Raw genomic sequence first — 12,058 nt, 5'->3', positions numbered from 1 at the left:
CGGCTCCGCGGCGGTTTTGCGACGTCGCTTTGCGACAGTGCCGTCAGGCGCGGCGGCCGTATTCCGCCGGGGGAGAGACCGGCTGGTGTGCCGCCGGGCGGGCGGGGGGCGGCCGCGGAGCGGGGCTGGGGAGGGAGGCGGGGGGCGGCCCGGGGCCTTCCTCCTCCTCCTCCTCCTCCTCCTCCTCCTCCTCCTCCTCCTTTCCGTCGTCTTCCTACTCCTCGTCCTCGTCCTGCTGCTGGGTGGGCGGGGGGTGCGCGGCTGCCTGCGGGGGGGGGCGGCGGCGGCGGCTGCCCGGTGTTGGGGGGGGGGGGGGGGCGCCGAAGATGGACTATGACTTCAAGGTGAAGCTGACCGGCGAGCGGGAGCGGGTGGAGGACCTCTTCGAGTACGAGGGCTGCAAGGTGGGCAGGGGCACCTACGGGCACGTCTACAAAGCCAAGCGCAAGGACGGGTGAGTGAGGAGCCGCCCCCCCCCCCTCCCCCCCAATTCCGTGCCCTCCCCTCCCGGTTTCTCTCCCCGTGGCCCCTCCGGGGTCCTTTCGGTCCCTCCCAACCCGGCTCTTCTCGTCCCGTCCCCTCCGAGTGCCGACGGCTTTTTGTGGGTCGCATCCCCGGCTCGAGAGAAGCCCTCGCCCCAAGCGGCGCTGGGCTCTGGGGGAGCAAGCAGCGCTCAAAGCGCTCGGCCGGGCTTTGTAGAGCGGGGAGCCGCTCCTTTTTTCTTTTACGGGGCTTTCCTGTCTGGGTTATCACTTGTAGGCACCATTTTAGGTGTTCTTGCAGGCTGCTGCTGGAGCTGCAGGCTGCTGCTCCTTGCAGGGCTCTCGGATGCATTCAGGGATCATTATTCGCGATGCTTTTTAGCACACACTCCAGCAAACAAATTTCCCTGTAGAAATCCTTTAAAGAAAGATAGGGCGAACTGTCAGCTGGCTCTCACTAATCCCTGACATGGCACCAGCACCAGAACAATAGGGAGTGGGAAGCAAAAGAAACCGGGGAGGCAAGGGCTTTGCTAACAGGTCCTAAATTCTCGGCTGCATCCATCCATTATTCCCATGAGCCTGGTCACAGCAGTGCTCTGTGCGTTGTCATTGAAACAACACTCATTTGAAAAGTCTGGGCGTTATTTCCACATTTGATAAATGACTGCCTGCAGCCTGCTTTAACTTTATGTTGGAAATGGGATCGGCTTCTCTGAAGCTTTCGCTTAGCAGTGCTGGAGCCGTTGTCTGCAGAAGGTTTGCAGCGGGACCGGCTGCAGCTGATCTCATCAGCCTTGCCCGCGCTGGTATTAATCGTAGCGCAGTTATTTCGGCGTGAATTTTGCCTGCTGCTATGAGTCAGCTAACCACCACTGCTCGCACGTTTTGCCTCTGGATCCTGCAGGCTGTTTGCGGGAGTCATTCCGAACTCGTCTGGTTTCTGATTTATTTCATTCGACGAAATTGTCAGTCTGCTTGGTGATGTTAGGGAGAGCGCGGTCAGAGTTGCTGGGGGTAGTGTTATTTCCAGAAATTACAGAAAATGGAATCGTGTGCTTGAAAAGGAGAATTAGTCAGAGGGGGATATGAAGCAGAATTTTCTGTTCTCCAAGTGCGTGTGATTTTTTAGGTCCTCTCTCTTCAGGAGGGTGGGGGAGTCAAGGTACGGTGTTTAATACCGGTTTAGCAGAAAACTGCTGAGCTGCAATTGTCGTCTCCTTTTTTTTTGCCTTATTGTTCCCTTAGTGCTTCCTTCCCTGTCCCTTTCCCTGGCACTTCTCATTTCCCTGCCAGATATCTGCAAACTCTTTCTCAAATACACCTTCAGACAATCCCTAAAACATTTAAGGTGTAAATATCAGCGGGTGTTTTTATAGCTTACGGTCTAGCTGCACATGGGTGATGCTAAATTGTGTGGCTGCGATTAGGCTTGAGGTAAAAGATTCCATTCTGATTCCCTTATCAAAAAGAGAGAAATTGCAAAAGCAAATAGAGACCAGCAAGTCAATTTCCTGACACCGTGATAACGTGCATCTTACAGCGGCGGGTGTGTGAAAGGTGGAGTGCAGTGCTTGTGTGGTGTTATCTGCCAGATGACGCTGTCTGAATGTCCCCCAAGTGTTTCATGCTGCTGGAGGAAAAAATAACCACCTCATTTGGTTGAGCTCGTGCAGCTCCAACTTTCTTCATGCCTTAAGCTGTTTGCTGTCTTTTGCTTGAACGTGCGTGTTTTTTTCCTATAAAGATATGCATTTGCCTTAAACTGCATTGTATAATTCTCAAATTTATTTAAAATAACGCAAGTTCAATGTCTATTAAAATGCGTCACGTGTTTTAGGGTGCTTTGAAGGAGGCGTACTGCAGGACTGCAAATGTTTTGTTGGGATTACTGAGGCTGCTCCTTCTTAAGTGATGTGCTCTACGTGCGGATGTCTCATGATTAGAACAATTACAGAGAAGAGCTGTGTTTTAATAGCACAGCTTGTGTGAATCTGTGTTCAGAAGCTCCTGGTGATGAAAACGCAGCTCACAGGTCGTAGGAGCTGGCGCCTTCAGCGCTGCAGCGTCTTCGCCGCTTGTTGATTGCCTTTGCAGCCGCCTCTGAGGTGGAGCGTGGCGGTTCAAAACTAGCTAGGAGCTACGTGTCCTAGCCCTAGGGAGGTAACTGGATGCCCTCAGAACTTCAGGGGGGGCCTTCTGGGGGGCAGGCAGGCAGCCACCTTGTCTTCAGGTGGTGAGAAGGTTTTTAAAAGGAGCAGAGAGGCCGCCTGGCCTTGGGTGACCCGACGAGGGCATAGCCTGGCTTTCAGCCCCGCTCCGGCCCGACGGCTGCTGCAGCCGCGCCGCGCCCCTTGCCACGAAGCAGGGCTTTGGGCCGGGCTGCTTGTGTTGAGAACGTCCAAAAGGGAATCGCCAGGCACGGTTCCGCGGGTGTTTCTCGGGTGTTCGGTGCCCAAACCTGAACCTGCCGGCCCTCAGGTCGGTGAGCACCAATCGAAGAGTTACAGCTCAGCACCGCGCGGTGCGCTGCCCATGGCAAAACTGCGTGTGGCTCTCCGGTTCTCACTTCAATTCCTTTTGTTGTGAAGTTTGTAGTCTCTGTGGCTGAAGAGAACCTTCCTGGCTGTGTGGTGAGCGGTGCTGCCTCTCCCATCAGCGCAGGACCTGCAGCAGGCTCCGAGCTGAGTGTGTTAGAGCAGCAGGGTACAAGAGAAGGCATCAGACTTGGGATCAAGAAGGCGATCCTCTTGTTGCTGGTGGCACTAGGACAGTTAGTTCACTTTTTATTGCCTAGAGAATTCCAGTTCCTGCGTAAAAATCTGCTTTGTGTGCCGCCTGGGCGCTCGGAAATGTTGCTCAACCCAGGTTATAAAGCTACCTGTTTGTCTTAGGCAGGAATAGAAAAATATGCCAGCATTTTTAAAGCTTGTTGGACCGTCACAGAGACGTAAAGGGGTTTGTTTCTTTAATTGACTGGATCAGACTCCTTCAGAGTTCATCAGGAATTGACTCCCAGGTATTTGCTTCGGCGCACTGAAGCGGTGGGACGCTAGAGGGCTTGCAGTGGGAGCGTGGGCTTCCTCCGTGCTCCAGCACCCGAGGCGGGCACTTTGCTGCGCTCTCAGCCTGCGCTTTCTGCGCCGGTGGTAGCGTGCTAATACCGAAGTGGTGTCTCGTTTGAGTGGGATTGATCTTGCACTGTATTTTTATTTGCTTCCCCTTCAGTTTTCAGCGCGCAGCTACAGTCTGAAGTCTGTGCCGTCACGCAGGGATGCCTGTCTCGGTGGCGATTTGAAGCATTGCCAAATATTCACTTTTCCTGTTTATCGGCTGTGGTTTGGATGAGAGTAAGAAGCTATCGAATGTCACTCTTAGGCAGTGTCTAGCTCTTTAATTACAACAGCAAGAAGATGATATAATTGAAGATCTCAAACTGGAGTGGCATCCCCCAGTGCGTTATTGGAAGCTGGTCTTCCTCTCTGGGAGAGACGCGCGTGGGTGATGCTCCGGGTGGGGAACCCACGGCAAGTGAGCTGGTGCTCTCCGGCTTCTGTTTGATGGAGGTCCCGAACAGGAGCACAGCTGGAGACTTTTAAAGCTAAATTTCATTTCAGCTCTTCTGGTTCTCTGTTGGAAGTATTGCTGTAGATGGAGGGCTCTCCCCCGTCACGGGGAAATCATCTACATCCCCCATGATGTAGGTGATCTCATTTGGGTGTACTAACACGTTGGAATTGGAACTATGAAAATACGCATACGTAGTGGGCTCTTCCGTGCACCTCTGAGACAATCACATTCTTACCCGCTTTTTTCCACCTTTTTTTTTTTCGCCTGAGAGGGTCTGCGTGAGTTGTGTAAGAAACAGGGTGGGAAATACTAGGGGGTATCCAGTAAACTACTGGTTTGCTTCACCTTTTTTATGGCATGCGGTAACTGACCTACCGGGAAAAGGATATTGCACGAATATTGCCAGTCTTCAAAAGAGCCTTACCTTTGTATGTAGGGGGAAAAAAAAAAAGAACATGTTTAAGTCATATAAAATAACGAACAGTTTGGGTAAGAGGTGGTGGTGCTCATCTTGTTTGATAGAATTTGAACCATTTTTTTCTGAACAGTAGGAAAAAAAAATATTTTAACACAACATAGATGAACTGTGGAACCTGTTGTCAAAGGGAAAATGCAGAGGAGTTGAGAGCCTTTGTTTGCTTGAGGGATTTTGCTTTCAGAAAGTCTTGGCCCTTCGTAAGGTTGACACCAGCTGAGTTTAAGCATGTTCCAGGTTGTATTTACTGGTATGTATTGACTGAGTTATTATCACAACTGATTTTTAGCAAGAGGAAGGAGGAGTTTGGGAGTGCAACAAGTGGAGGTCGTTGGGCCAGTGAGAAAATTGTACTTAGAAGAAGCGTAGCAACGGGTCTAGGCTTAGAGCTCCTCGCTCATCCCCACATTGAGCCTCTACAGGAGTCACGCCGTGAAGTTCGTACCCCCTAGTTTTTGGTATAACCTGCCAAACAACACGTCTTCTGCTCGATGGGCATCGCTTTTTGTTCGTTGCTGTAGCCGTGCGCCGCTGCGTGCCGGTTGCAGCTCCCTGCGCTGAGAGCCGCAGTCGGCACGCTAGCGCCCGGCTGCTGCCTCCGCGAGCAGTAGGGTGGCAGCTGGGGGAGCCGCGGGCTGCTGGTGCCGCTGCGACGTGTCCGCGGTACCTTGTTAGAGCGTGTGCCCCGAGTCTCTCCTGGATCCGTCACCACAGTAGTTAGAAAGCTCCTAATTAAACTATCTGCATAATGAGACGCGCGTGCTGTGCCGCGCGATGTCTCGGGCTCCTTAATTTTTCAGATTTGTATCTGCTTTTTCCTGGATTAGAAGTAAGAATAATGCAAAGTGTAAATAACGTGGCCACGTACTGCTGCGCTTGGCTTCTTAGGAGGGAATAGAAGACAGTTGTGGAGGGTGCTGGTTATGGAGGAGGAGCATGTCACTGCAGGAGGATGCTCTTGGTGAAATGACAAGGGGGTGTGCTCGCTCTAGCTCTTGCTCTTTGAGTGTCATGTTTTAAGACTCTTAAAGTTTAAAAAAATAAAGGATCTCAGTTGTTTTATATTTCTTTTATTACCCAAAATCTGAGGAGCTCTAATACGGAGGCTGTAAGACAGGAATAAAAATGAGACTTCAGCCCCTAGGAAAGTCTCCAATCAGTTACCCGTAGAGCAACATCTCAGGTTCTCCCTCAGGGAGTGAATGGGGAGGGAGAGGTGGGTCAGGAATCTGGGTCCTGGGAGGCCCAGTAGGAGGTATGGAAAACCCCAGGAACAAAGCAAGTGCGTTGTAAGTAAGCACAGCGCAGGTAATTCACCGAGCAGCAGCACTTCTGTAGCGAACAGGCTGAAAGCAGGCCTTGAGAAAGCGTTTCCTGATACTGATCGAGTTTAATAACAGTTAAGGGCCTGCCTTCCTTTTAAGGGGGACTGCGGTGAGCCTTTCTTGCCTCTGCAGGAGCTTTGCTGGCCAGGGCGGGTTCTAAAAGACCGACCTAGAGTGGATGAATATCCGGCTGCGTTACTTTGCTTTTTTTAACCAGTACAGCTTGTGGTCGCTGGTGCCTGCGATAACCGCTCTGCAGAAAATACAGCTCTCAAACCAACATCAAGCCCGACCACACAGAGGGTCCTGGTACGTCAGCCTCATTCAGAACCCTCATTTTGAAACGAAGCGATCTTAGGAAGATTGTGTGAAGTCGATATGTAATTGGCTGTTGGAAATAGTAAGGGAGCAGCTTGGTGATGTTATAAAATACTCCAAGCTGTGGGCTCTGATTTTATGTAGATGGTGTGAATCAGTTCACTTTCCTCTGTTAAATTAAGTCGTGGAAATGCTCTTTAAGGTTCAATGCAGACAATTTATCTAAGTTTGTTTAAATAAGGTAATGAGGCTGAGGCAGGAGCATGAAGATCCTTGTCTCTGCTGCGAATAAAAGCCTTTATTCCTTTCTGGTTCCCTTCCGCTGTAAAGCAGTCTTGGGTGTGGAGTAGAGAAGCCCATTTCGCGTGAACGGATGGGAGAAAGGTTTCAGTTGCAGGCTTCATCCCACCGTGCTCTAACCCGCAGCCCTGTCCCCCTGCCACCCTCACCTTTTCTTGCCATGCTGGGCGAGCGGTGCTGTGTGTTTCTGCTCCTTACAGGCTGAAAGCCTTTCCGAAGGGGCTGTGTTGTGGCTGGCTAGCCTGCTGCTCGCTCTCCTCTCCACAGAGGCTCAACAAATGGTTTCTGAGACCTTGTCAAGCCCCCGTAATGGCACGCTTGGGATTACAGAGCAGCTTGATTCATAGCTGCGCTTTTTTTGCAAGGTGCTAAGCCACGTCTGAACCTATTACTAACTTTTGTGTATCGTAGGCTTCCTATTTAATAAATACATATTAATTTTGTGCAGAAACAAATCTGAGCTCCATAGCAGTTGGTATAGGAAAGGTACTGGACGGGCAACCTAACACCTGGAGAATTCTGCTGATGTGCCCTGTTGCATCTGCTTTATGTATCCTAGTGAAAGACTCGAACATATGAAGATCAGGATGTCAAAGCACTATTTTTTAAGTAATACTTGCACAAAGAGAGGCTGCCGTTCAGGCAACAGTTTGCATTCAGCTGCCTTGTAACCACCCTCGCTGTTAGGTGGTGGCATGGCAAGGCGTGTTGTGCTTAACTCAGAATTTGCAGGAGAAGATCTCCAAATCAGGATTAAAGCTGCAGAGATGTTCTCTAAAGGACAAAATGTTCAAGAGAACACAGTGATTTTTTTTCGAGTACAGCTGATAGCCTAAACATCCAAAATTCAAGTCAGGCTTGGAAAAAAACACGCGTGTTCTGCGGAGATGGAAGAACACAGCTAAAGGTCACTGGCACAATCTGCCTGTTTTTCTGGGAGTGCTCCATTCTGTGTGCTTGTAACACCTTGTGTACAAGATGTTGACATTTGAATAAAGGACACTTGAGAATTGCAGTAAAAAAAAAAGCCTCAATTCATTACTGTGTGTTTGAATAACATGTGCAACTGAGAGCTCAGCATACAAAAGGCTCTGAATTGCAGTAAATCCCCTGATTCCCCCTTGTGTTTCTGGCCTGGATGTGTTCCCTGGGAAAGCCACAACCTTGTCCTGTGAGGGAGGGTCCTTGCTGCAGGTGTACTTGCAATTACGGACACTGGATAATCCCCCAGTGAAGCCTCGGAAAATCAGGTTTTGTGACCTGCGTTGTTCTCACGGAACTACTGTGCAAGGTACGGAGCATGGGAAGAGCAAATGGAGCCAGCTCTGCCTGCCGGGGCTTCAGGACAGCAAGGCTGCAAATGTGTAACTTGAGTCTTATCTAACTTTTTGTATTTCAGCTGTTTGGTGTTCCAAACTCTTCGCTTTTTGAGTGAATGTCAGCCCTGTTTAAGCAGGGTTGAACAAAACAACCCCTCATGAGGAAATGTGCTATAGCTGCCATTTGCTCTTATGTTCATTCAGGTCTTTATAAGCTTCCAGGTGAGTTTTTACAACTGCCAGATGAGTGTCAGATAACCAAATACTCAACTCAGAAACAAAAAAGGACCTATTGCAACACTGAAACCTATATGGGTAGCATCCCAGGCACGTGTAAGGGGGGGGGGAATAGCATGTGGTCTGCGTTTCCTTTGGCCTGTGTGAGACCAGAGTGGCTGCAAAGCAGGAAATAGTCACGAACGGCTTGTTACCCTAATTTAGTTTAGGCAGGTGGAGAGAAATACCAAGACAAACTTCGGGCCCGTGAGTAATGAAACAGCCGGTCAGGGGGCACGCAGCAGGAGAACCAACTCATGACTTGGCCTGCAGTATGATGGGAGAGCGGGTTCAAGCTATTGCCACTGAGGGCCGTGACAAACGTGTTTTGTATTTTGCTCCTGGAAGGATGCTGAATCTAAACGAGGTTAAGAAAGCCGCTGAAGTGCCACTTAACTTGGTGTATTTCTTTATTGGAAAGGGGGTGGTGATGGGAAGATACAGCTCCTTAAAGCTGAAAGAGCTGAAGAGGTGAAATGTTGCAGGCTGCCTAGGGACAGTTTTTGAAGCTTACTGGGCTCTCAGTGGGCGTTTATTGCTCATGAAGATGTTGTACCAGCAATTAAAGTACCTGGCATGGCCAAATAGAATAAAGGGAGCCCTTGGGAGTAAGAATACATTCTGAAAAAATACATCTTCTGTACATGATTAATATTGAGAAGAATGAAGGTAATGGTAGGCTAAGTATAAAAACATAGCGCAATAGCCATCTGGCAGCCCCCCTCCCCTGTCCCATAACCCCTCAAAGCCACACACGAGCCCAAATCCCAGTCTTGAAAAGCTACTCGAAGGGCATGGCCTTCTTCTCCCATTTTCTCCTCCCATTTTCTGATACATCTGTAGCATGATACAGTCTGTAGGACCGGCGGGTCACTGAGCTGTAAGAGGAGTGTTTTGAGATGGTCAAATGACAGCAGGAAACGAGCTTTGTTTTTGTCAGTGCTTTATGGAAGAACTTGAAGTTAAGGTAAGGAATGCACCAGACCTCGAATGGCAGTGTTTGGAGAAGGGGCTGCTTGAACAAACTGAAATGAGCAGTCACAAGTCAAGATGAGGCACGTTCACACGCGTGAAGGAGCTCAGAAATGAAATAAGCAGATAATTAGCTGGGAAGTACAGCTTAGTGTTTTAACTTGAGCCATAGAAAACTGGAAAAGGGCAATGGTGACATCTTTTTAAAAGGAACCAGTGCAATAGTGGAAAATACTTGCTGGCAAGGTGGAGCAGCAGCAGAGATGTGAAAGGTTCTGAGGTGAGGAGATGACAGCTTTAGAGAAGGACAGGCGAAGGCAATGCAGTTGATGGAAAGGGACCTTATTAAACACCTTTTAGAAATCCAGGAAGATTCCCAAGGCTAACTAAAACTAAACTTCCAAAAACTAACGATAAGCACCTTCTCTGGATAGAGAAACCAGTTGAAGTTTAGGAATTAACGGGGCTGTTAGTAGCATCTCTTAGAAACTGAGCTGCTCAGAAGTTTGTTTGGAAATCCCTTGTTGTGAATAGCTGGGTGACAGCTTGGCTGGTGATGGCTGTTTGGGATGGTAAAAGGAGGGGCTGGTTGTGGAGGCTTGGGGAAGGACTTTGTGATGGTGAGAGCCAGTAATAAATGACTTGCTGGTGTGAAGTGATGTACGTGTGAAAACGGTTCTTGACTCGCACAGCACTGGCCTCTGATTTTATTATTCCTTAAGAGGTTTTTTGGGGTTTGTAATGACAGTTTTGTGGAAGTGCCAGCGCGGTGCAAGTAATTGTTAAAAAGCAGAGAGTCACAGGACTTATTGGCAGTGGAACGGAGAACAAAATGTCACGGTTACTGTAAATCCTATTTTCGGTAGTGTAGGCAGCAACTTCGGCTTTCTCGAGTGCCAAACATATCGAGGTGACTTCAGAGCGGTCAGAGAGAAGAAAGGGTAAATGAAGTCCAGCAATATTTTCCTTTAAAAAGAATAGATTGGTACCTCGTGTATTGCTTTACGTAAAAGTAGAGTTGAAGCTGCTGCGTGTTTTTATAAAGCAGCACGGAGTTTTTAGTCAGGAGCGAGGTGTTGTTGCTTGCCCTTCGGTGTAGGATTTCTCCAAGTGCTGCAGCTGGTAACTAGTCTTGTCATAGTTGCTTCTGTTGACTTGTAATTGTGCTCTCTTAAAACTTAGATTTTAGGCTGGCTGAGAAATGGTAATTTTGTGGAAGAAAGGAGGAGAAGGTCCTCAACTGGATCCCCGGCACTGTGGCCTCTTCAGGTACTCTGTGCTGGAGCTGATTGCAGGGGTAGGTGGAAGGCTGTGGTTTGTAGTGGTTTTTTGCCTCGTTTTTTGCATGTTAGCCACCTGTGCTCACTGTGGTTTAACCCATTTGAGAAAGAGGAAAGTAGGGAGAGAGGTAACTTGCTCTTCTGTGCCATCTCTGCCTCTCCTCATCCATCCCCTCCTTGTCTTTTGCTCTTACCACGTACTTTGTTGCTGGTTTGGGTACTTGTCATACCCTACTACTGTAGACAAACAGAATTTGTTATTCCAGGGAATAAAGATAGCTTGTTGCTGGTTGCAGGGGATGAATCCGCTTGGAGGAGTGTGGCACAGACTAGAGCTGTCCTAAGGGAGGGATTTTGTGGCTAGGAGCAGGAAGGGAGGGATGTCAAGGCAAGGCTTTTCTTTTGACAGCAGCAAATTCTTGGGTCGGAAGAGCCCCACGTGTAGCGTATCCTTGAATCTACTCCTCTGCTTTGAACTTCTTGCCAAACTACATGTTGTGGCAACAGTTTTTAATTTAAAAGAATGCAAAGAACAAAAGGAACGAAGTGAATTAGTAATTGCCATTCACCACACGGTATTAGCTGTCTCTCCGAAGTGTGATTTATTGGCTTGCTGTGGATGGGTTTTCCTCCAGCTGTGGGCAGTGACCTTTTCTTTATCCACAAAAAGGTCTGATTACTGGGGGATTTGTTTTGAAATAGAAAATAGTCTCTGCATAGGCCTTTCTCTCTGATAAAAATGATGATGCTGTTCTGGCATATCAGTTGTGCCACGTGCTGGAAGTATTTTGGTGCTGGAAGAAGTGCAGATGCCTGAGTTAGACCTCCACTTGAGAAATTTACTGCTGCTAGAGCATCTTACCCTGCAATGTTTTCTTTGTGCTAACGTTTTGGTGAGTAATATGGCTTTTTATTTTCACATGACATGCTGCAAATTTAGTTGTGAGTCCCTGAAATGTGCTTCAGTCACAAGCTGTGTTCCTTGTATTCTTTATTCTTTTGTCAAGGTTTCTTTGTCTTTTTCTTCAAGCACGCTCCATATAAAAATTGCATAGTAAAGTATGTGCAAGACTGAGTCACACTGATAGACTTTTTTCAGGATAAAATGTGTGTTTCTGGGGTGGAAGGCTGATACCAAAAAGAAAGGAATGCGCAGATCGACTTTTTTCTCCATACCTTTGAATATGCTGTTTTACCTGTTTGCATTTATTGTGAATCATGGATGTTTCTTAAAGAAAAAAAAAAAGGCAGGGTTTTGAAACATTACCATAGAAACACATCTTTAATTTTTCACTTTGCTAGGTTCTTTAGTATTTAAATTTAAGTGATTTTTCATTTAGTCCTTAAAATTTAATTAAACTAGAAATTATAGACAATCTATGTCTAGCATTAAGATAGCAATATATGCATGTTGACTCTCTGAATCAAAAATTAGGGAAAGGAAAAAACAGTAAAATTAAGATTTAAATATGATATTTCTGTCCCTAGTTTCTGAGCTTTGAAATGTATTTAAAGGTAACAGTATGTTTATCCAAACACTTTCTAACTCTTCAAACCTTAGTGTGTTCATATAGCACACTGATTGAAACTTGGAGTAAATATACTGATTACGGAGCAGTTGCTCTGGATTGTATGGAAGGTCCGTCCAACTGTCTTTGGCGTTATCTCTAGCAGACGTTTTGGAAGTAAAGACTCGGGCGAGCACGTAGTGGTGATTTTCTAATAACGTGTTCCTGATCCA

General features: G+C 47.8%; 1 protein-coding gene across 7 annotated transcripts in view; it reads left to right on the top strand.

Moving 5' to 3' along the window:
* The first annotated feature begins 286 nt into the window (after positions 1–286).
* CDK8 (cyclin dependent kinase 8) overlaps positions 287–12,058 on the top strand; it is an 80,649-nt gene continuing 68,877 nt past the window's right edge. For 4 of the 7 annotated variants that reach the window (XM_066989756.1, XM_066989754.1, XM_066989755.1 and 1 more), the window contains exon 1: positions 318–454. Coding sequence is in view for 3 of the 7 variants with exons in the window: in XM_066989752.1 (XP_066845853.1) it covers positions 327–454 (128 nt within the window). In the remaining 4 variants the exon portion in view is untranslated. Of the gene's footprint in view, positions 455–12,058 lie in introns of all 7 variants that reach the window. The other 3 variants (XM_066989751.1, XM_066989750.1, XM_066989752.1) reach the window with 2 other exon arrangements.

Source organism: Anser cygnoides, chromosome 1 (assembly GCF_040182565.1).
Source record: "Anser cygnoides isolate HZ-2024a breed goose chromosome 1, Taihu_goose_T2T_genome, whole genome shotgun sequence".
Classification (NCBI taxonomy): domain Eukaryota; kingdom Metazoa; phylum Chordata; class Aves; order Anseriformes; family Anatidae; genus Anser; species Anser cygnoides.
This window is presented reverse-complemented; position numbering and strand designations above follow the sequence as displayed.